Consider the following 25,000-nt stretch of genomic DNA (forward strand, 5'->3'; position numbering starts at 1 on the left):
AAACCCCGAGACTGACAGCCATCTGTTCAAGAGCAGCTTTTAGGCCATCGAGTTCGACTAAAATATCGTCTTGTCTTTTTTCCAAACTTTGAGGGCTTGTTGATGATTCCTGTGGGGACTAAGACAAAACAAAGCTTAAGAATTAATCTTATAGTAGATCGAATACATACGTGAGAAAGATACGGAACAGTAATGTTTTGTTGTATCAAAAAATTATACGATGAAATGATATATGAATTGGATCATTATACAAAAGAAACAATACACTAACCAACATTCCTGCATTTGCTTGAAAGTAACTAGGTAAGTTATACATGCATTTTGGTAGTGGGACCGCTACGTTATCGTAATAAGTTGGCAGAGAATACATCGAGATCGCTCCTGTGGCCGCCATGTTGAAAGGAAATATGATAATAGGTTCGAAAAGAATCAAGGGAAATTTTAGAAGTGATTAGAAAGCCCTGAGCTTTACATCTGGTATGCATTTTTGCATTTTAATTTGTCGTACGAATTTTCAAATCCCTTTATCCTCCATGTAGGTTTTTTTTCTGAAATCACGGTAAGCCTTATGTTGCTATAAGCCGTTAAAGCAAATTTTACCAAGAATGAAAAAAACATGTATGATGCATGAATTCTAGCGGATCACGTGATCATGGGAGAGTTCTTTCCCCGCGAAGTAAGAAATGTGGCTTGAATGAGTGAATCGAGGAGAAAAAGGGGAAAATATCACTAAATGACAGAGAGAGCCTGCTGATGCGCGGTATTTCATGTGCTCTCGCTTCGACCTGTAGATTGCGTCGATGAAATGAGGCGAGGAAGGGGAAGGCCGTCTAAAAATCTGCCTCAAAGTAGCAAAACGCCAACTTTGTCGAGTGCAACGAACCAACATGGCGGACACACCAGCCCTCGTGTTAGCTCTGCACAAGTCATTAAAACCCGAGGTTCTCGCCCGAATACGGCAAGGAAATACTACGCGATGGACTCTTCGGACTCTGATAGTGACAATGAGTCTATTTCTAGTCGTGGGTCCTCAACGTCAAACACTCCAACTAAAAAAATTCGTTATGTCGAGCCTCTGAAAGCCGTGACGCCAGTCAATTTGGCTCCTTCATCAGACGATCTTTTACTTGATCCAGAGCACGTTTTACCAGCATTGGGAATTTATGAGGTCCTTAGACATTTTGGCCGCATTATTCGGCTCTCACCATTTCGGTTTGAAGACTTCTGTGGGGCAATTAAGGCGCCAAACCAATCTTCATTGCTTGCACAAATACACCTTGCACTACTCAGATTTCTACTGTCCGAGGATGATGCCAGTGGACTTACATTTGTAGCGAGCGACGAGAAAGACAGCTTCAACATTCACATGTATTGTTTAGGTGAATTCACTTGGCCTGATGTTATTCGGAGCTACATCATGTCGGATAAAACTGAATTTGGCGACGTTACCTCAGCTCTGAATGCGAGCGAGACCGAAGATCCATTTCCATTCACGTCGGTGGAAAAGAGATTGAAGATTCTTCATCGTCTCTGCGATCAGTTCCTAGCTTCAAATTCAGTTAGATACGACATAATGAACGAAGGAATGGCAGAATCGGAGGATCACTGCCGAAACTGTTGTAAAATGGGTGATTTGCTTTGCTGTGAAAATTGTCCTGCAGTCTACCATCTTCACTGTCTGAAACCGCCGTTGGAAGTTGTACCAGATGGTGATTGGCTATGTCCCGTATGCGAGGTGCACCAACTGAAAGGTGTCACGGACTGCTCATCTGATTGGAACAGAGATGGCTGGCTCAGAAATACGCCTCTTGGAGTTGATAGGGAAGGAAGGAAGTATTGGTTTATAGCAAGGCGTTTGTTTGTGTAAGTGTCCAATCCAACATGACAGCAAATCTTATTATTGATCACCTCAATGTGATCTGCCATACAATGTAGTTGTTGCTGTATGTCATTGGGTTGCTAAGTTGTGATTGTTTTAATTAAAATATATATATATTTGTTTTTCCTTAAAATGGACTTTGTATTTGAAATAATGTTTAAAAAACGAGCAGCAGTGTTTTATCGGGGTGTAAACGGGGTGTAAAAACATGAGGCGTAGCTGAGTGTTTTTCGACCTGATAAAACATGTGCTGCAAGTTTTTTGAACAGCTTCAAAAACATCCCACAAAGAGCGTGACCCTCTGGACTCAAAACAATGGTTCAAATTGTGAGAGGTAAATATTAGCATACAGGAAAAACAAGCTATGCCTTATTAGTAACGAGGAGTGTTTTATCAGGATATAAAGCTCATGTGATGTTTTATCCATGTTTTGATAGGCTGTTAGGCTCATGAATTATTAATGAGTTTTTGCAATATTTGAAGGAACTGGCGCCATTAGAATTCACCTGATAAGTTTTCAAGAAAGGTTTGGACAACAAGCAAAGACCAACTGAAAAACCAGTGATTGGGAAGGGAAATTAGAGAAATGGGCCTATGGCCCATGGCTTTGAAGAGTTATGGGTCACTGAGACTTATAGATTTTACTCTGTCTAACGCCACACGATTTTACTCGTCAATGGGGAACCCCACAGGAGTGAAAGGGTTAAAGCCATGTGGTAGGCAGGATGAAAAGGAATACAGAGATAATATGAGCAACTTGTCATGGTATTTTTGCACTTTTTACATACGTTTAAACAAGTTTTGCATTACTCAATCAATCATTGCATCAATCAAAGTGAAATCAAGATAAAGAGCAATCAGTTTTATTTTAACTGAGGCACTATGTTTTAATAATAACCTATTTAGTCTGATACACAGAAAGTTGTAGCATTGGTAACTCAATTTTATTATAATTGAATTAAGGCATGATAATTGCTAAGTCGACTAAACTGAGTTAGTGACTCTGATCCAGCTTAACACACATTGACGGGTTAGGGTTAGGGTTAGTCCCAGTCACACTTAACTTATGATATCTATTTAACCCTGGCTACGGACAGTTTAAGGACAGTGCCTACTATTGTTATTGCACATACGTTCTTCGCATCTCGAAATACTTGGATTTCCCATCAGTGATGCCTACCAATACAGTGATATTTTTGCGCGGTTTAAAGTAGATCTTAGTAAGTAGTCTTCGTATCCAAAAAGGAAATTGGGGGTAACCGTGCATTTTTGAGAGAGAATTAAGCTTCAATTTGAGAAAGAACGCCATACATTGCTTTGTATTTTAAAGGTTTTTACAAATATTATTCACCAATTATCTTTGAAAAATGCATGGTTACCCCCCAATTTTCTTTTTGGATTTCAATAACACTTGTTAAAATCTACATTTCCTGCATATTGAATTAGTAGGCATCGTCCTTAACATGCACGTCTCAGTTCTGACTCGGTAGAGTTTCGGACAAAACATGTCAACTCTTTCAAACATGGCCACAAAGTTAGCCACTTTGGTGGGATTTACTGTCGTTCATTACCATTTGTATATACAGGAGAAAGGAACACATACCATGCATTTTACCTTTCAACACACCCATCTGAAAAATTGGTTTTTGCCCTGAGCAGGACTCGAACCCATGCCTCCCTGATCAGTAGTCGGGCATGCTAAGCCACTACACCATCAAGGCTACCACGCTGGCAACGCAGCAGATTAATGAGATGACTTAGCAGCGTGGGGATCCTTAGGGCCCAACTTTCCTTCACTTGAGTGTGTATCCTTGCCTCTAAAACCCCAGACAGGGTTTAGAACACATCACTTTCATGCATTACCATTTGCAGGCCTGGAAAGTGTGGAGGGTGCCAGGTGGACCTTCAAATTAGTCTTTTGCATTGTTGTTTCTGTTATCATTTTTTGTGATCAATGTTAGCGGACTCATTCTAAAAAAACTTAAGTTTTCTTTGACCTTGAGTATTTAATTTAGGAAGTTTCTTTGGAACATCTCAATAATTAAATGCAAATGAATTCATTTTGGTCAGAAAGTGGTAAACAGACAAAAGTGAACTCAAAGCACATGCCATGTATCAGCAGAACTTTGTTTGGGAGTTGAGTGCAAGTAGGGGACTGGAGAGGAAAATAAAGGAATACAAAAGATCGCCGATCAAAGAAACAAGACTCAGGTTTCTTCTTGTCATAACACAAGATTAATAAACAGATTAAAGTGCTAATCACCTCTTACGTGACTAGGGCACATTCTGGGCCCGGCTAGCAGTTTTATAATGCAATATTTTCTAAATTTATGTGCTATATGCTTATGGCGCATGGCATGGCAATTTTAAAATTTTAAAATTTTAAAATTAAAATCCGCAATATCCTACTCCAAAGACTTTCAGAAGAAAATGACTATATTGATTTATCTGTCTTAATAACAAAATATATTAGGACTTTGGCTTTTCATATTTACACTTTGTATTGGTTTGATTTTAGATGATATTTTCTTATTTTAGTTGACTGTATACTCTGTACACTAGGTATTCATATACCTGTTCGTTTGTAAAACACAATTGATTACCGTAGCTTTCTCTACTTGTTCTCTCTTGTATATACATCTAATCACTGCTCGCCTCGACTAGCTATTGCTACCTGCGAGCAGTGCAGATTAAAAAATGTATTATACAATGAAATTCTACAATAAACTTGAACTTGAACTTGGCACACAGCCTTCCCAATCACTGTGAAGAACCTTGGTCTATTTGAAAAAGTAACCTTGTTTGAGGGACTAAACCTGTGTTTCTATTTTTCTGCCAGGAAATTTGATTTTGCAAAATGGCAATGTCATAATTGCATATTTCAGATCATGTGACTTTGTCCATGGACTCATTGCATTATTATACAGGATAAAACAGATACCGTAAAGCCTCGCAGATAAGCCGCACCTTTTTTCCAAAAATTTGCGATCAAAATCGTAGGTGCGGCTTATCTGCGAGACCATTTGGGAAAGGTGCTGTGAATTTCGGTGTCCAGTCTTCCATCGTCCGATATTATGCCTTGTTACACAGCTTCGCACAGTGCATGCAAGAAAACAACAAATTTACGCGCAAAATTCTATGGAAAAACTGCCTTGAATGGAGAAATACCTGTTAACAAATACCAGAATAATATCAATCATGTGTCATAAGTGGTGGACATGATGTTTATTCTACTAAAGAGCTAAAATTACGGGTAAGACTTTTTCGATCCATTGTTGGCGAGTTTGCCTTGGATGAAGACAGAACACTTCATGGTCTCGAATTTCTTTCGAGTTTTTTTCATGAAAAACTTTTTTTCCAAAATTTGAGTCGCTAAACTCGTGGTGCGGCTTATCTGCAAGTGCGGCTTATCTGCGAGTCTTTACAGTAATTTCAAGGTCCATCAAATACTTATAAGCCACAGGGATGGGGCATGTGTGCTACTGTTTAAAATATTTAATGTTGAATTGGTTCCTTTTAGGGAGGGAAATGATGGAACTTTATACTACAGCTGTAAAGCACATCTTGACGAATTGATCAACAGCTTGGAGGAAGATGGAAAAGAAAGGAGATTGTTGTCCATGATCAAGGCAAAGTACAAAGTCATGATCAAGCACATGGAAATAACTGAAGCTCTTATTGAGTCGTCACGTGGTAGGAATTTGATCATGCAAAAATTTGTTTCCTGTACCTGTAAAGGCAGAAAATGACTAGATCGTTACTTTCACTGATGGCAAGACTTTTTATTTGACATTATTTGTTACCTTGTAGTAATTTTTTTACTTTCAATTTATTATTTATAAGTGTAGCATGCATCATTTTAAAGATTTACAAAAGAGTGCAGTATGCAAATATACATGTACCTTGATGAAAAGTTATTATCTGGGTGAAAGTAGACCTAAGAAGGGCTGTTGGTAGTGACTGATGTTTCAAAAACCTGAGTGGAAGTCATCTTCAGAGACAAGTGATGGTTGGAAATTCAAATGAATGTATGCTCAGCCATTACCACAGCAATAATACTGTACATAAGAGGGACTTCTGAAACCATCGCACACATACTACAACTTTACAACATAGGTGATGTTGCCCACAAACCTATAACGAATTTATGACGCTTACTAATGAATGCCAAACAAAAAGGCAACCCCAAGGACAGATAGGGAGCAGTATGCAAGATCACCGGATTGTAATGCACCAATCACCACTCACCAGCCTTCTCAAAATATTTTTGGGGAGCAGGTCATAAGGAAAGTGGAGACGGTTTGGTGCTAAAGGCACTCAAGCAAGTGCCCAAATGACGCAAGCTTCTCGGGGGGTCTGGGGGCATGCTCCCCTAGGGAATTTTTTAAATTTAGACACTCAAAGATGCAATTTAGTGCAATCTGGGGGATTTAAAGCGACGAAATTGCTTGGAGTCTGATAAGTAATACTGGAATGTCACCGTAGTTAAATGAACATTTCATGTGCACAACGCCAAAAAATATTGCGGACACGAATTTGTACATGAAACAAACTTTTTTCAAGCTTTTATAATATCTCCAGTGACTTCATGTTCAAGCTAAAAATGTGTTGTCCAACATTTTCTGTCTGGAAGGAGATTGTGAAGCTTTCTGGCCGGTTTTGAGAAGGCTGACTCACTATCCTCACAACCAATCACAACGTAGACCAGAGCATCTCTGCTTTAACATTCATTTGAATTTCCAACTATCACTTGACTCTGAAGATGACTTCTGCTCAGGTTGTCATTAACGTCAGTCACATTACTAACAGTCCTCAGGACTACCTTCACCCGGGCAACCAAAATCCATTGATCAAGGTACATTTAGGTAACTCCCAGGTTCAAACCATTTTGTAATATGCAAATATCTCCTAAAACTGGTGTGCTTTGCAAATTTTGATAAAATACGCAGTGTGCATGTGTCAAAGGCATCATAAATTCAGAACTGTTATAAATTTCAGGTGATCTTCCCTCTGGTTTGACAAAGCAGAGGCCAAGACTTGTAAAAAGAAAAGAGGAAGCTGCCACAATACCACTAGTAAAAGAGGAAATGGATCCAGATGTGGAAATCAACTGCTCAGATGACAGATCCCTTTCTGGTAAGAACAATAAAATAAATTATTATATTGACATAATTTATTTTTCCAACAATGGCCTTTTCAGTCGCAGAGTGTGTTTTACATAACCTTATCCCCTGTCTGTTCACCTTTGTGTGAGCAGCCAAATAGTCCCAAACATCGGTTGTAACCGTTGTTCATTATTCTTGTGTACTTTCATATAGTAGAAGCACTTGAATCTCAAATCTTGGCAGAGTGACACAAAGATAACCTTTTATTTGTGGTACCCTTGCGTCCCATTTAGAATATATCAGTTCAATTCTTAAGCAGTAGTGCTTACTTATTGACCATTTCAGCCAGTCAGTCAAGTGTACATGTATTTCCTCCCATTTGCCATCCCGATCCAGTGAGCTGAATTGCAGGGGGTTAGGGACAATGTTTCATATTTAAGACAGATTAATTAAGAGTTGTGTTCATTACTGATATTTCATGGTAAAAATAATGTAATTAACTTATTGTTCCAAGTACTTGTCACTTTATATGGACTTGATATAGCTAAATCTAACCCTAACGGTAACTCATTGTTCCATTTATTTTGTCCCTTTATGAAATGGACATGATGTAGCAAATTATTGTTTTTTTCCTTTGGTTTTTCAGAATTATCTGAAGTCAAGGAAGCTGCCTCTGTGGAAGATGATGGAGCAATCTCCAGACAAACACCCAGTCCTTCCTCAGCTATTTTGACTTTTGTCCCTGATAAAGATGTAAAAGAGATTGTCACCAGGCCTCAGGTGGACAACATAATTACTTCCAGTGCTGAGAAGCAAATGGTGTTGAGAGACAGAAGGTCTGTTATCCAAGATAGCAGTCCTTACAGAAGAAGAAGACTTTCTGTTGTCTTGGAGCATTCTACATTAAGTACCGTTAAAGGAGGTGAATTGAATAAAGTTCCCATTGATGAACTGGAGGCTGACTCTGCTGAAATGTTTGCCAAGAGTGATAGTGACATACCTTTTACAGGCTTGGCTGACAAAAAGGCTTGCAGTAGTGAGAATAAAATGGATGCTCAATCCCCAGATACAAAGCATGAAAGTGGAACCTCTGAACTTGCAAGTGAACCAGACAATGAATGTCTTGAAACACCTGAATGTATAGATCCAGTAAAATATGGAAGTGGCACCAGAAACCCTGATACATCTACATTCACAGACAAATCTGAAAATGAAAGTAAAATCTCTGGTGGTAATGACAACATAATAATTAAAGGCATTCAAGGGACTTCTGAACCTCTGCATGAATCAAAAGAAGAATCCACACCAAGCAAGAAGTTCAGTGTCATAGTAACCACAGTATCCAAGCCATCATTACCAAATAGTCAATTTTCCCAATCTAAAAGTGCTATTTCGAACACTGAAGTGTCTTCCACTCTGTCGGTAAAAAAAGACGTCAGGAACACAGCATTGAAAGACAATGAACCGGTTGTTTCATCCAGTGGAGCTGTTTGTCTTTCTATAAATAGTACCAAAAGTGAAAGTAAGATTTGTCAAGAGGTCTCTGATGCAAAAGAAGTTGAGCAGCCTGTGTTTAGGCTGGGCCAGGAAGGCAACTACTCCTCCTATGTAAATCAGTTCAGAACCAATACCCTTGCCTTAAACAAGCAGCAACAGATGGAACAACGAGACAAAAAACGCAGTGTCAGTCACAAATTCAGCCTAAATGAGTTTAAGTGGCATGGAGATACTTGCGGTACCAAAGAGGTCATTCTAAACACTTTGCGATTTTCTATAGTTGGTCTTGAGAATGCTATTCCTTCTGCCTTCATGCATCCATCATGGCCTGTTCAACGATCCACCTGGGTAAGGGCTGTTCACATGTCAAAGACGCCAAAAGAGTTTGCAGCTGCTTTATCCTTTCTTGAAAGTTCTATTAGACCAATTTGCTATCTGTCTGTATGGAATGATTCTGTAGGCCACGTGGAACTTCGTCGTGTTATATCTGAGGCACGACACACAGGAATCAAGAAGAAGGATCACAAAGAAGAGGAAGAGGAATCTGAACTTGATCGAAAAGGATTTGGTAATGTTGTTATTGTTATTGTTATTGTTATTCTTCTAACAGCTAATGTGCAAATCAATATTATTCCTTTCAATGTTTGATTTTGCTTAATCGTGAACTGTCTGATAGAATGTAAAATGAGGAGATGATTTTTCAATGGTTGCTCTAGGAAACACAGAGTGATAGAAATACATTCCTTACCCTATTAATATTCCTTGAATTGATAAGTCTTTAACGTGGCAGAAAGGTGATTTCAATCATTCAGGCAGATAGCTTCAACGTTTTTCACCTTCTTAACTCTTCACTCAGTAGTAATAATAATAATAATAATAATAATAATAATAATAATAATAATAATACCGAAACTTCGTAGCAGCACGAAGTAATATCGCTTTGATGATCCATATGATGTTTTTGAAAATCATCTTTAATCAAGACATGTTTTGGATGAAACATCATCCATCGTCAGTTGTACAATGAGAAATAAACTAAAGTTGAGCAATAAATAGTGTAACGAAGTGAGATATAACATGAATAATTAAGGATGAAGGCGAGAACAGAACAACCACGAAACAAAACAGAAAAAACCAGACTATTTAAGCTAAGAAAAGAAACTAATTAGTATGAAAAGGATAAATTACTTTAATTTTCAATTGGAAATGTGTGGAAGCAGAGTCGAGGATTTTAAAACAGTCTTCTGAACACCGGGAGCGACAATTTTCAAAACCTCTCAAGTGCTTAAAGATGTGGGAATGTTTGTTGGAGTCGAGATGTTCACAGATGCGAGTGGCAAAGTGTCTATTGGTTTTTTCTGTTTTGTTTCGTGGTTGTTCTGTTCTCGCCTTCATCCTTAATTATTCATGTTATATCTCACTTTGTTGCACTATTTATTGCTCAACTTTAGTTTATTTCTCATTGTACAACTGACGATGGATGATGTTTCATCTGAAACATGTCTTGATTAAAGATAATTTTCAAAAACATTGTATGGATCATCAATAATAATAATAATAATAATAATAATAATAGAGTGGTTTTCAAATGAGTGTCGTAAAACCAAAACCAAATTAATTACTTTGGCCAATCAAAAAGGACGGAGATAATGCAGTAAACCAATCAAAACTCGAAGTAATTACACGTAGCCGACACAAGGCACGGGAAAATGTGCACGCGCAAGCCATGATTTGTTTTGGTTTCACTTCTGATTGGTTGAAAAATTGGCGCGAGAACTTTGAACCAATCATTAAGTGAAGTAATTATAAACCAAAGCAATTCGCTAATTACTTTCGACACTCCATTGAAAACCACTCTAATAATAATAATAATAATAATAATAATAATTTATTCATTTCTACTGCCCATCTTAACATGACTATGATCAGATGCGCATTCTTAATTATAAATACGAGAAATAATGTATCAGTGGTGTAAGGAAGTCAATGGACTTTATTCTAAATTGTTAGCAAGGGGATAAGAGGACCTCTGTAAATGCCCTAAGTGACACAAGGCACGAGGAGGATAGGTAACAGGATAACAGTTTGAGAACGTTGTAAAAGATGACTTAAATTTATTTTTTTTTATTCCGTATATTATTAGTGAATTACACTTGGGTGCCCCATCACCAAGTTTGGAAACAGAAAGGTGAAGAGTACAGGTTGTTTGGCGGCGGTGGGTGGGTGTGGACAAGTGGGCTCCAGTGCAGAAAAAGGAAACGAGGACAAGATAAAAAAGACACCTTCGTTAACAAAAAGCGCAAACTGTTGGACACCACTAACAAGATTTCCGCCGCCAAAGCTAAGAAAAGAGCAGATGCTTTGCAAAAGGAAGCCCTTAAACCTGCTTCCAAAGTAGGTGCACATCAGGTTCTTCCCCAGAGTGGCACAAAGCAAACAGAGAAAAATGTAGCTCCTCAACAAGGGGTCTTGACAACATCAACAGCCACTCCAGCCGTTCAAGGCACTGCACAATCTTCGAATACTTCCACTGTCCAAACTGCACCATTGCTGACGTCTTCCATGGTGCAATCCACTGTGAAGCACGCTCCAATTTCATCCTCGTCATTGATACCACAGTCGTCGACGCAAAGTACAGCTGCATCTGTCATAAATACAACGTCTTCAGCTTTTGCTCATTCTGTTACTTGCACTTCGTCAGAAGCACATTCCAAAGCAACACCATCCTCACAAGTAATGTCGAAAATTTCTTCTGCCTTGCCAACACCATCTCCAGCAATGGCATCAGCTTCTACCCTGGCACATCCAACGATTCAGCCAGTTACATCAGAGAATGGTTCTGTCATTGCAGAACCGCTACCTTCATCATCAAGTAATGTGAAACCTACAACCCCATCACAAGAAGAGTGTTCAAGAGTGATTCCCGTGTCTATCGCAGCTAAGGCTGCGGACTACGCAACATGCTCACTACTCTCAAAGAGCCCTTTAACAACCACGTTATCGCCTACCGAGGTATTACCGACTAAAACTGTGGCGGTTGGAAGTCCTCTATCAACCTCCACTTCATCTTTGTTGTCCAGTTCTTCAGAAGCAACCGGTGTTAACAAAACCTTTTCTTTTATAAGTTCGAACTCGAACTTGGTGAACTGCTCTACAAGTACGACGTCGTTTACTTCATCTATTTCTAAACAGTCTCTCAAAAAGACAACTGAGGACCTTGATTTGGAATCCATTTTATCAACCGAGGATCGCAAGATAGTGGACATTGCGCGGACAGAACTTCCCACAACATCACTTGTTTCGGTTACTTCTACTGTTCCTATATCAAAGGCTCAAGAGAATCCATCAACAGTATCTGAACCTGAGAATGGTTTCTCAGCTTCAAAAATCACGGATGCTGCTGAAATCAACACTAGTGGTGATTGTTTCCCTCCAGTTGGTGATGTTTTGTCTGATGTTGCCATGGATACCCCCTTTGATAATGGTAGTACGAATAGCTCTGTAGGAATGGAATCTTTAAAGAAACATTCTGATGATCAGAATTCTTCTGATACGATTATAGAAGTTGGCGAATCTCTGGCTATACTGAACTCGGATATATTGCATTCAGATGACCAAGTAAAATCAGTGGAATCGACAGTAACACAGAAGACTGCCGCCTCCAATACATCTTACCCTGAAGGCGAAATGCTAGTTAAAGAAAATCAAGGTACTTTAGAAATTGATTCTTGTGCGACGTCTCCTCCGGTCAGTGATACAATCAATTGCTCACAACCTCAGTTACTGGAGCCTACTAGTATACACACTAACAATAACCTTCACAGTGGAAGTGTCAGAGTGCGTGAGACAGCAGCAGAAACTCTTCTGACAAAAGATAACGAAAATTGCGAGACTTCATCCTTATTAAATCAATTTAGCGCACAACTTGAAAAAAGGGATTCTAAAGACGAGCTTTTAACGGAAGTGCCGGATGCACCCGCGGAAAATCACAAACAAGATGACGTGGAGTCTTCAGGAGTAACAGAAGGACAAAGTCGAGAACCTGTTGATGAAGACGTAATTAAGAAAACAAACTTTGCAAGTTGTCAAATTTTGCCCTATTGTCAACGAAGTAATACACAAGAGATGCCAAGCTTAACAGCTGAAAGCAACTTGAAAGAAAATGAGATGATGTTTGAAACTGAAATAAAAGGGAACGACAATTCTGTGAAGACGTCTTTTTCAGAAGGTGACTTGAAAGGCAGCAACGGTGGTGCGACAAAACATGATAGCCAAGTTGTAAGTAATAGCTCGACAGTTAAAAATGATAGCAATTGCGCCGAGTCCAAGCTGATTTCAGACAAAGGTAATGCACATGGCCTTTGTAAAACCGATAAGAAAAACGATGCTAGTTCTACAGAAAATAACGTTTCTTCAATCACTACAGAGGATGAAGTAAGAGAAAGTGGTGTTATTGAATCATCTGTGACAGTGCCATCTGCCGGTGTAGCAACGCATGCGGCTACTTACCACCAAAGAGATGAACAAAGAACAGCACTTGTTATTCCCCACAAAAATACGAATGAAAGGGCTCCTGGACAAACTGTATGCGAGAACATTGTAGAGGGACTGGGGTCAATTAAGCCTTCCTCGTGTTATGCAACAGAACATGAACTTTCAAAGTCACTCATGAATGTTGAAGTGAGCAGCTCCAGTGGCTCTACTGATATTAGCACCACAACTGTTTCACAACCTCTTGCCGCTTCTGAACATGAGGAAAGAAGTAGACAGCAAGACGAACTCATCGATGTTGATGTTACGTCACTTAGTCCCTCACTAAAGCCTAGTTCTGTAACATTGTCTTCGGCCACTAATGACTTGCATGTCGACTCCTGCTCTCGTGTTGTACCACCAGCAGAGGGGACAGCCACGCAAGAAGCATTTCCTGCGGAGAAATCAGGTGTGGAAGGAGAAAGATCAAGAGTTTGTGGTGAAAACGTATTGCCCAAAGCATCATCAACATTAATTTCCACTGGCTCATCCGCTGCTTCCACAGTGTCACTGTTCGACAAGTTTGCAGATCCAAATGCAACAAGCACCTCAAACGGAGCTTCTAGTCTGCAAAGTATTAAATCATCAGAGTCTGTGTCAAAACAGTCAACTCCATCCCTGTCAGGACCAACTCAAGTTGTTATTTCGACTGATAACTCGTCTAAAGCATCTCCGACTTTTGCAACAGCCACGACGTCTTCCAGAAGTGTGCAGCTCACGACATCGAGTGTTTCGGTGTCAAGCGATGGAGTTGTAAGATCAACTCTTCAGGGTGTTGTACCTGGAAACTCTCAATCCCCCAAAGGTTTGGCTGTGACTGTGACACCCTCTGTAGTTAATACTACTGTAAGAGGTATTCCTTTGCAGAAAACACCAATCAAGGCTCGACCCCAAGGGCAATCCAGTCACTGTGTTCCAACAGTCCACAAACCCATACTTCCCTCACCGAGGCCACTTGCAGTAGCCACTAGCACAAGCGTACAGGGATCAAATGTTACTAGAGGTAGTGTCCAAACTTCATCCTCTAGCCAGTCTTCATCGGCCCCAGTAAAAAGTATCGCTGCATTAGTAGCTAGTCTTCCAACGTCAGCTGCAACTATATCACCTTCACAGCTGATACGTCTGGTGAGTTCTGACGGCAGATCCATCATCTTGCAAGGTTCACAGATAGCAGCAGCCCTTGCACAACAAGCAGGATCTCAACTTGGGCTTGCTGTACCAAAGAGTATAACATTGCAAGTGTCTGGTGCAGCCATACAACAAAGTCCTTCACCCAGGATTCCAAAGACTGTTGGCGCTACAACGTCAAGTGCCATCATTACTGTGCAGCGACCACAGCACCAGGCCGCGCAGATTAAGCCTCAGATTGTTGTCAAACCGAAGGTGGTGGCAAAACCAGTCGAAGAAGAGAAGTTTCCATCTCTGGAGCCACTCACCAAAGATCCTCGCTCTCTACTTAATCGAAGACTTGCCCGATGGCCCCTGCGTCATTCAGTTAAAAGCGTGTTTGCTTTACAAAAGCATGATCTCAGAAGACTTGGAAGGAAGGCTGGAATGAAAGAAGTAAGTGGATATGCGTATAGCTCACGTGCAGTGGGTGTTAACTGGCCTTCAGGAATCCCTCGTCCTTTGTTCAAGGTTGCGTGGCGTTTCCGCACTCAGAGTTTGAAGACCCTGGCAGGTGCAGGGCTTCAGCTGAGGATTCTTCACTCCTGCTTGAAATGGGATGAAATGAATGTTAGGCCACCACGTGGAAACAGCAATACTGTGTTTACCAGCTCAGGTGAGATTCAAACAATGCGTCTCCTTTGCTTCCCTCGTGAACACTTTTCAGTTGCATGCGTGCGGCGGATGAGTTTAGTTGATCTTCCTGCATGCATTTAGCTTTAGGATCTCACAAGTTGTTAATTGCTGGAGTCCAACGCAATGCTAGTAATTATTAATAAATACAAATTAATTAATTAATTAATTACTATCTGGCTTGCTAATCACCCAGTTTTGCAGTCAAAAACTGAATTGTTAAGGGCGCAGCTCGACGAGGTAGGACCGAAGGAGCTGTGCTGCCGGCTACGCGCTTGGCCCCTGAACACGGCCCATGCATGACCTGGGAGCACAGCACCGCAGGGGAGTCGATTTTGCTGAGGGAAGGAAACCGGAGAAAAACCCTGAAACTCAAGCCACATACGAACGTAGGATGCGATCCCGGGTCCGCAGAGGTGGGAGGCACGAGTGGTACCACACTACCACCCTATGACTGCCTCATCGGTGAAATGATTGATTGTTGCTTTGGTCAGTGCAAAAATCACATATTTGTAAGTTCAAAGATTATTTGTCATTCCTTTCAGGTACAACCACAACAGAAATTACCGACAGGAAATTTGTTTCGGCGGATGGTCTCAATTGCAAGTATATGGTGCGAAAAGTGGTCCGTACGCTTACCAGGCCAGTCGTTGAACCACCAAAACCAACACCCACGAAAAGCATGCGCGGCCGTACACTTCGGCCTAAGATTGTGCTACAACCCGTTGACGACGACGATGAACGGCGCGCACCTAATCAGCCAATAGTGTTGGAGGCTTGGTACCCTGAGGTTAGGAACGAGACCTTTTGACGATTACTGCGGCCACGTTGTTTTGAAAAGCGACATGGTCTCAGCCGGCTATCCATGCGTAATGGCTGTATAATAGCAGAATTTGAGATAACTGCCTCATCGGTTAAAGGTCTATTTCTCCACCCCCAGTAGTTTCGCTGTTCTGGCCTCATTATCAATTTCGTTTTCATGTCCGGTGATGATGAAATGTAGAGAGGTAGTGGAAAAATTAAAAGCCTGCAGCTTTGTTTTAGGCCAAGCGGAATTTAGAGGTTAAATGACTTGAAAAACAAAGTAAACGTTTGTGCCCTTTACCGCATCTGGAGCAATCACACCTTGTAGATACTTTAAAATTCACACTACACGCTAAGTATGTGTAATCGCATGGGCCCGAAGGCAATTGAGGATTAATTTCACGCGTCTTTTCAATCCTTAATTTCCCTCGGACCCATGCGATGACATGTTTATCACCTAAAGGGCAAAATTATTGAAGGAACCCCGTTCAATGCCGCGACAAATGACAATCAACGTAATGCGCTTTCATCCGGTTAGAGCTCAATTCAATAAATCGTTGCTGACAACGGAAATAGCGCTTAAAATGTATTTTATATGTGAAAAAAAGCAGTTTAATCGGAGTCAGAATCTGGAAGAAGATTCTTTTGTACATGTAACTTCACTTGATCAGAAAAGCAACCGTTAACCAATCAGATCAAGTAATCATGCCCTCTTCATTACCAAAAGTGCCCTCGCTGTTAAGAAAAGATGTACTCCGTCTCAGCTAATCAACATTCAGTAATTTTGCCCCGTATGTGAGAAAAACCGTAGAACCGAATGCTTTCTTTTTTCAAACCAGGCGAAACTCGAACTTTGGGAGATTCGTCAATATCACGAGCGCATTGAGCGCGAGAAGGCCTTGGAACGAGAAAAGAAAGAACAACAGGAAGCATTAAAGAGGGCAGCAGAATTACGAGCCGCCGCAAATCAACGGAAACAGCAAGAACAGCAAGCGCGACAGCAGCAACAGCATTTGCTCAAGATGAATAAGAAGAAGGTTCAAAATGCTATCAAGACTCAACAAAAAAAAATTGCCGTTTTGAAACCTGCCGTAGCTTCCCCATCTGTCACATACAAGCCCACTGTTGCACCACCCGTCCCCCCTGGGGTATTGCGGCGCACGTTGCCTGTTCTAACCCCGACGGTATCAACCAAACTTCCAGGGACTGCCTCGGGAACAGCACCCCAGATGCGAACGCAGATTGCACGTCTCGCCTTGAATAGAGCTGCTACTCCACATGTACAAAGATTGCAGCCCAAGCCTACAGTCATTCAGCGGGTCAACCAAACGCAAGCAGCCTCCAGTCAGATCACCAGAGTTCATGTCCCAGTTACAACTCTTGGTAACACAGGTGAGACGAGGTTCATTAGGCGAATTGTGTTGTTCGCTTAGCATTCCCTTACAAAGTCTTGCTTTTTGTTCCAACAAAGTGAGTTGATGTAAACGTGCGCTTTGCGAGACTAAATTGGTATGTCATCAGTCGTTTCCTCTATTTTAATGGGGGTAGGGGGCTCAATGATTATTTAGCTTTTTCTTGGAAACACCTCGTATTTCAAACAACTTTTTTAGATATTCAAAAACACTCACTTTTGTTGCAGTCGCACGTCCTGTTACACTCGCCACAGGAACACCAACTCTTGTCCGAGGAACCAATCCCTTGACTGCATCTCGAATGAAACATTCCTCCAAGGAGCAAATCAAGCAAGCAAGCAAAGCAAAATCCCGCAAGGGGGGTGGGGCTGCTGGCACACCCATGTTGCACAATAAGAAGTACATGACCATGGAGGCAAGACAAGATACAAACAGGCAAGTCAAACAATTCAGTGTTAGGTTTACGTGGTGCCTTTAGGTTTGTTTGTGAGGCACCCATGTGGAAGGTATTGCATGAAAAAAGCAATTTTTCTTAGAGTGGGACAGCTCGCTATATGTACAGATATAATTTAATTGCTACGAAAAAAAAAAGAGTTCATTTTTTCTTCGGATTCACTTGCCGAATGTTTAAACATGTTTGGGCCTAGGAGAAAATGGTTGCACGTAAAATACATAATATAAATGGTTTAACCTTACGCCCCAGAGGGGTTCCCTATTGACCAGTAAAATCTATGGCGGCAGTTTTGCTCATAGGAAGGAAATGGTTAATTGCTTTGAATTTTCCAGTTGAAGGTGAAGCACATGCGCGCCTTTAAGACGAAAAGAGGCGGTTGTTGGTCATGCTAGCAATTTAACACGTGATTCATGAACCCCTCGTGTAGTTCTACGACCATTCGAGCATACTCGGTGACAACTTCATTATTCCTTCTGTGTTTCCTACTCTCATACACTATTGAAACGGTCTTCGATTGTAAATCTAAACAAAGTTTAGAAATAAGTGGGTGTTATTTACTTTGCTCCTTAGAATTGCCATTTGTAGAAAGGTCCTTGATTTTATGTTGGACAAAATTGATCGCAATGAAGAGATTGAACGTAGGAAAGAAGAGAAAAAACGCGCGAAGGAAGAAACCCAAGCTCTTAAGCTTGAAAAACAGAAGGCGTCCAAGCTTGGTATGTTATTGCAAAAACGAAAGGAGGCCCTGAAGAAAGAGATTGTGAGAAAGAGGGATCTTCTTGAGAGGGACCTTATGTTGGAGCTCCAGCACAACCACCCGAACAAACGAAGGAAAGAAAGAACAAACTCGCAAAGTACCCCAGAGGGACCCAAGGCTAAAAAGAGGAAGACTGAAGATGAACGACTGTTTTGCGTATGCAAGACGCCTTATGATCCAACCCAGTGAGGCTTTATACTTTGTTATTATTGTGTTGTTTTGTTGCTCCTTTTGGTTGAGACCTGGTTAAGCTGATACCTGTTACCTGCGGTGATCTCTAGCTCTCATGCATTTCAATTTCCGCAAATCAAATATATGAACATTTCATATACAGAAAACACCCGAATATAAGATCCTAGAATTTAAGATCCCGTTGGGGTAAACATTTTATTTTAGATCCCACTTACATAAGAACCAGGTGAGCCTAAAAAATTAAACAGGTTGTTGTTTTAGATAATGACCTTCAAATTTCAGCGACTGGAACAAATTGCACTTTAAACTGCACAGATCATGTTCAAAACGTATCTTTTATCGCTATGAAAGATAAAGGTATCAGCGTCCTCGTCTGAGGAAATCAGTTGTACCACATCATAGAGTAGATATCTTTTGTGGAAATAAGATCCAATTTCAGAACCTAGATAGCCTAAAACTATGAGAACTTATGTAGCCTAACTTGGAGTAATCTTGGTTCCTATATACGGGTGTTAACTGTATTCTATAGCATTCAAATTAAATCTAATTAGTAAAATCATACGAAAATCAGTGGCAATATAAGCTTACAGGTTTGGGCCTCTTTTATAATGGCGGCTGAATAAAATATTCCTTTGTTTTAATGCTGATAAGCCTCTCTAGCCTCGCTACGACGAACAAATTCAAAATAATATTTGTTTCAAAATGAGGGCAGCAGGTCTAATAAATACAAAAAATGAAAAAGTGGTGGCCATTTGTGAAAGTGGTCTATTAGTTAACTTGTCTCTCAGGATTTTCTTTCGTGATCTCTTTACAGTCTATTTTTAAAACGCGAACTCTACCCTAAAAGAAGGTCAGTAAGAAGAGGTCGGCCCCTCTAACGATTATTATGACTACTAAACCGAGATACTTCATGCACACTTCCCTGCAGTCCCCATACAGTTTTGCTCTTTTCCTTTGTTCCATTTGCGTTAGGTTTTACGTCGGATGTGACATGTGCGCAAACTGGTTTCATGGAGCCTGTGTCCAGGTTACCCCAGAAACCGCGAAAAATATGGACGAGTGGACTTGTGCCGACTGTACGCAGGCCCGACGTGGTGTGGAAGAGGAAGAGCTATACTGCCTCTGCCGTCAGCCCTACGATGAAAGGAAGTATGTTCTGTGGTGTTTGGGTTGAAGGAGGGTGAAAGTGATGGGGCAAGAGAATTAAAGAAAATAACGACAACGCCTTTAACGGCTTTAAGTACTCGGTACACTGTTGTATCCGCCGTGACCAGTTTACATGTGGCTGTCACATGTGTCATTCATTTATGACATTTTGTCGCTGTATTTATTAAAGTTTGTTATCCTTATTCATGCGCTGATTCAATAGATACTAATATACTGCGTGCGGAAAACATGATATCATTCTAGAACTAACGTGCCCTGCAAACACACGAGCTATTACGTTTTGGAAACTTCTGTTAATGTTAGCTATTGTGCGAAAAGGTGGAGTTTTTGCTTCCCTTCTCTCAAAAAAGGATTAATATTTTAACACAAAGAGAGCAATACCTAAATGCCGAGATATCCAATTGTTCTTTATACTTGATTTGTCAGATTCTATATTGGTTGCGATAAATGCCAAGATTGGTTCCATGGTGCTTGTGTTGGTATCACAGCTGCTGAAGCGGAGAATATCGAATTTTACACTTGCCCACGATGCAGTCAATCCCAGGCGCAAGAGAATAAACAACCGCTGACCGCTAAGGACTACGATTCACTTAAACGACTTCTTCGTTCTTTACAGGTAAACGCTAGAGTTTGATTAAAAAAAGACCAACGGTTGGAATGTTTTTCGGATAAGGTTTACTTTTGCCGACGCCCAAACTGTTCCTTTCCCCGCCCTTCCTCAAGACCGAATGCTAGTCTTTGCTTTCTTTTTTCTGTCTTAAAAATATTAACAACGACGACGTCAACAAAAGCGTTGTGTGGAAAAAAAAACTTGTCGCTATTGTAATCATTTCGAGATTATTTCACGTTCTTTCAAGGTGTAAATAGTGCGGTACACAGGAATTAAAACTAGAAAAAGATTGGAAGTGTAAAAGAATATAAAATATTGGGAATTTATAGTTGGGTTTTCAAAGCCCTTGGTTGTTTATGAGATAACTGGCAATAAATGTACCAAAATGTAAAAGGGACGTGCAGATTGTGCAGAAGCCGACTTTTTTTCTCCTCAATTTATATTAGGTTTTGGCTTTCTCATTCTCGTGGCGCCGTCGTTGCTTGAAATAGGGAAGTAAAAAATATGTTTTGCTTTCCGAGATATTCACAATTTTGAGATTTATTACAGGCATGTGTACAGTTTGTGACATCATCAATTTTCGAACAAAAACGTGAATATCTCGGAAACGAGAGAAGATGTTCCAAAATAGAAAACACCATTCTTCATCATTTTTAAAGGTCTTCAAAATAGGAAGATATCTGTTTACAAGCATTGTTCTTGTTATTCAAATGTGCCAACCACAAGAACAAAAGACCCCTTGTTTTGACGTCCAATGAGACTCTGGTTCGCACGTTAATGACAACAGGTGACGTCAAAGATATCTCCTCTACAGGCAAGATATTTTTTACTTGATAGGCACGTTAAGCAACGACGCCGGACACCAGCTCAAAACAAGAATATCGTTGGTTAAAAAAAAGAGAAATAACCGTGCTGTACGTGCAGCACGCGGGAGGCGCGGTGGCCTCAAAGTTAGTGTGCTCGACTCCGGACTGAGTGGTTCGGGTTGCGGTTGTCTTTGCAATTGCTTAAACTCACAAATGCCTAATATGAGGCAATGGCGACGGTAACGATATATCGGCGAAACAACAGCTTATGAGCAGAAGGCTCTTCTCAACTCTGCACTTGTTTATCACGTTTCTTTGCAGTCAACTGCAAGGCAACAACCAATGTGAGAATGCGCGGTTTGTGGAGATCGGCAGCAAGACTAGTCAAGAATAATAAATGTATTTTGTTCTTACATTTTTACTCCATTCATATCTGTTTTATTCCGTATTTGTCGTGATAAAAGAGTTGGAATAATGGAACACTGATGTTTATGATATGAAGTGATGACGTCTCGTTACAGTCGCTGTCCCTATTGCCGCAGTTCCCCGTTACCAATTGCAAGGTGCTTAGAGGCTCAAATATCTTGCCAAAGTAATATTTTTTGCTGCTGTTGTTTTTGTTTCTCGCAGAGTCATAAGATGGCCTGGCCATTCCTTGAACCAGTAAGCGCAGATGAGGTACCCGATTATCATGAGGTCATCACGGATCCTATCGGTAAGGCGAACATCATTAATGCGGAATGATTAATAGTCGCTTTGGCATTGCGTTTCCTCGTATCTGTCTTTGTAAGTCCTTTCGTCTACCTATGCTCTCGTATGTTTCTGGTCGTTTCTGTCTGCGGTGAATGCCGTTTGATCGTAACTTACAGGTTTATGGTTGGTACGTTGTGATCCAGGATCCTTTAGTCCTTTACAATCCATGAATGACGATTCAGTTTACCAATCTTGTAACACACGTAGTTCCCTTGTAAGTACTAGAAACGTAGCCGGCGATGTAATGTCTGGTATTTACAGCGGATCTTCGTTTTATACCAGATTTGCTCTGGGGCACGTGTAAACAATATGCTTTTTTTCTCAGTATTGAATTGTTGCTTTCTTGCTATTAGATCTATCAACTGTGGAGGAACGCATGAACTCCAAGGCGTATCCATCACTGGAATCATTTGTCAGTGATATCACCAAGATTTTTGACAACTGCCGCTACTTCAACCAGCGAGACTCTCCTTACTACCGCTGTGCTGAAGTGTTGGAGAGCTTCTTTGTACAGAAACTGCGTGCGTGGAAATCTAAAAAATAACATTTTGTGATGCCTATCTATCTCGTGCTTTCTTAGTATTAGATCTATCAACTGTTGAAGAACGCATGAACTCCAAGGCGTATCCATCGCTGGAATCATTTGTCAGTGATATCACCAAGATTTTTGACAACTGCCGCTACTTCAACCAGCGAGACTCTCCTTACTACCACTGTGTTGAAGTGTTGGAGAGCTTCTTTGTACAGAAATTGCGTGCGTGGAAATCTAAAAAATAACATTTTGTGATGCCTTTCTATCTCGTGAAATTATACAAAGGAGAGTCAACGCCGCTTAAGCGTCATTTGCCCCTGACGGAAGATTGAGTGACGAAATTAATGTATTGACGATCCTGTGTTTATTAAAGGAAAGGGTAATTGAAGCAACGTTAAACATTGGACAGTGTATTAAACTGAACTTGATATTGAATGTGTTCAGCGTTTGTTATCCGAACACTCATACCATACACAGTCCGTTCTTAGCGATCTTCCCATGTCCGCGGACCCTGCAAGGAAATTAAAACTATCCCTTCCGTAATTAACAAATAAAGACATTCATTCTTGGTTTCTCTAATCAGTTAATATGTTTATTTTGTGCCTTAGTACCCTAGCTATCACTTGGTACATTTTTTTTGCAGTGTCACTTCCACTAGTAAAAAGAAGTCAAATTATTTGTAATCTTAATACAGTTTAAGTTTTAAAAAGCATCTTCACTGTAAGGAGATAAGATTCCTGATCTTAAGTGAAGTCGGTAAGTCACGGTTGTTCACCAATGTCTGGTTGCACTGATGAAAATGTTTTTTTTTTTTCTAATTCTGTAATTCCTTATCCGAACCAGCAATTGAAGCACATTATTATTGCATGAACCTTGCCCTCTCTCGTGCTCGTTTCTTACTAAAATAACCCGATTTGTTGAAACTGCCAGCTTGCTCCTTATCTTTCGTTGGAATTCAACAATAAATAAAGAAGAAGATCTCTTTGACCAAGTGAAGTGGCGAGGTGAGCTGGTGACCAACCATCTCTGTTCGCCCTTTTGACGTCAGCACCCAGCTCGACCAATAACTTCGCAGATTCAATCCTTCCATCCCTTATACACTGATGCAATGGAGTGTCCCCAGCCTCGTTTATAGCGTTGATATTTACACCTTTCCTTAGCAACCGATTGATCTCTGCACGGTCTCTTCTATTGACTGCATCTTGAAATTCCTTTTGAGTTTGTCTTGTTTCCTGGTACTTGGAAGATGCACCCCCCACCGCCTGACTGCTAGGAACAGAAATGTGAAAGAAATAAATATAACTAACTTAAAGGTAACTTACTTGTGGTCAGTAAATGCGCCAAGCAAAGCCATATCAAAACATTTAAAGGCAACCTTAGTTTGGTCATCGCATCTTACACCAAACTGATGCACTTCCCATCAAAACATGTTTAATTAAGAGCTCTGGTGAAACATTGGATATAATCATTAGTTTTTAGGGCTTTTCTGGGGAAAATACTACTATACTTCCTGACAATGAGTTGCTTTATTTCACGAGAGATAGGAGAAGAATGGTCATACTTTCATGGAATAAAGGTGGTTTTCATCATTACTCCCGTTGACCAGGATTAGAAACTAAAATTGCTGCTGGTCAACTATGCATTAATCCGGGGGGTAGGGGACTCCCATATAAAAAGGGGAGGGATGCTCGTCGGAAATTTTAAATTAAACCCCTAAAGGAGACCAATCTAGGCGTGGCCCAGGCTTTTTTTACCCCTAAAAGAGACCATATTAAAGCAAAGAGAAATAAAAAATACAGTTATCATCTTTATCACCTTTATATTTCTTCGCGCGCAACCCTAAAGGAGACCTTCACGGCTACATATGATTGCGTTTTGCCCAAAACACCCTAAGTGATACCAAAATCCGAAATTTACACCCCTAAGGGAGACGCCAACAGTGGGACCGAATGATAAAACGATCTTTTAGCTACGTCTCGACAAACAGTTAAAGGACTGACTCGTCGCAGAAAACCAGTCAGAAAACCAGGACTTGTTCACAGTGCTGAGCTCCGACTCTTTCTTTTTAAATTAAGGTCGTTTCGTCGTTAATCCTATTGGGGCTTCTCGGATGAAGCTTAGAAAGCACTTTTTGTAAAAAAAGAAAAAGCCCTTTGAATTGAGTAGGAAATGCTCTTGGTTAAACCGGAGGGGTTTACATTTCTTAAATTTCGAGAGCTGACATATTGCGGTCAAGGTAAACCACGTGTTGAAAAAAGAGCAAATCATCTTAATTGAAATGTTTCAGTTCTTACAAACAAAGAAACGGAGCAACTCAAAGAGCGCTGTGAAAATTTCTGATAATGATGTATAATGAGGCTCCGTAATTAACGGATGAAAAAGGCTATTGTTCTACTGGGACTAAGACAGTGTGCTTGTACAAGCAATTCATGGTGGCTTGTTTCATTCTAAAATTTATTCCATGTGCGAACTCAACCACCCAATATCATGCGAAGACCTGTCCTTAATTAGAGACCAATGACAAACAACGAGATAAAAACCGTATTCATGTTTTGTTGACCAATACATAAGTCGCTTATACTTGCACGTTGTTCACTCTAGCGTTTCGGATTTCTGACAACAGCCATCCATAATTGAAATCTATGGATTGAAAATGGTCCGGAAATCTACAGAAGTGGATGAGTTTAACACTTTGAAAAACA

The 25,000-nt window shown here is 40.5% G+C and overlaps 2 protein-coding genes and 1 non-coding gene across 3 annotated transcripts in view; 1 reads left to right on the forward strand and 2 right to left on the reverse strand.

The window, feature by feature from the left end:
• The window catches only part of LOC137971944 (aminoacyl tRNA synthase complex-interacting multifunctional protein 2-like), a 5,884-nt gene extending 5,459 nt beyond the window's left edge, over positions 1–425 (reverse strand). Inside the window, exons 1-2 of the mRNA XM_068818689.1 lie at positions 272–425; positions 1–118 (exon numbers count right to left, since the gene is read on the reverse strand). The exon at positions 1–118 is cut by the window's left edge and continues 23 nt beyond it. Of these exons, the coding sequence (XP_068674790.1) occupies positions 1–118; positions 272–394 (241 nt within the window). The 5' untranslated portion in view covers positions 395–425. The remainder of the gene's footprint in view (positions 119–271) is intronic.
• A 234-nt stretch (positions 426–659) lies between these two features.
• Positions 660–22,875, forward strand: LOC137971943 (nucleosome-remodeling factor subunit BPTF-like). Its single transcript, XM_068818688.1, has 13 exons — positions 660–1,863; positions 5,400–5,572; positions 6,878–7,015; positions 7,631–9,049; positions 10,625–14,794; positions 15,357–15,601; positions 16,455–17,007; positions 17,255–17,462; positions 18,052–18,423; positions 19,403–19,579; positions 20,024–20,213; positions 21,644–21,728; positions 22,120–22,875. The coding sequence occupies exons 1-13, from the start codon at positions 806–808 to the stop codon at positions 22,308–22,310; spliced, it is 8,979 nt and encodes a 2,992-aa protein (XP_068674789.1). The 5' UTR covers positions 660–805; the 3' UTR covers positions 22,311–22,875.
• Trnas-acu (transfer RNA serine (anticodon ACU)) lies at positions 3,527–3,600 on the reverse strand. Its single transcript has one exon. It is a non-coding gene; the product is annotated as a tRNA-Ser (tRNA).
• Positions 22,876–25,000: the final 2,125 nt, after the last annotated feature.

Source organism: Montipora foliosa, chromosome 9 (genome assembly GCF_036669935.1).
Source record: "Montipora foliosa isolate CH-2021 chromosome 9, ASM3666993v2, whole genome shotgun sequence".
Lineage (NCBI taxonomy): Eukaryota > Metazoa > Cnidaria > Anthozoa > Scleractinia > Acroporidae > Montipora > Montipora foliosa.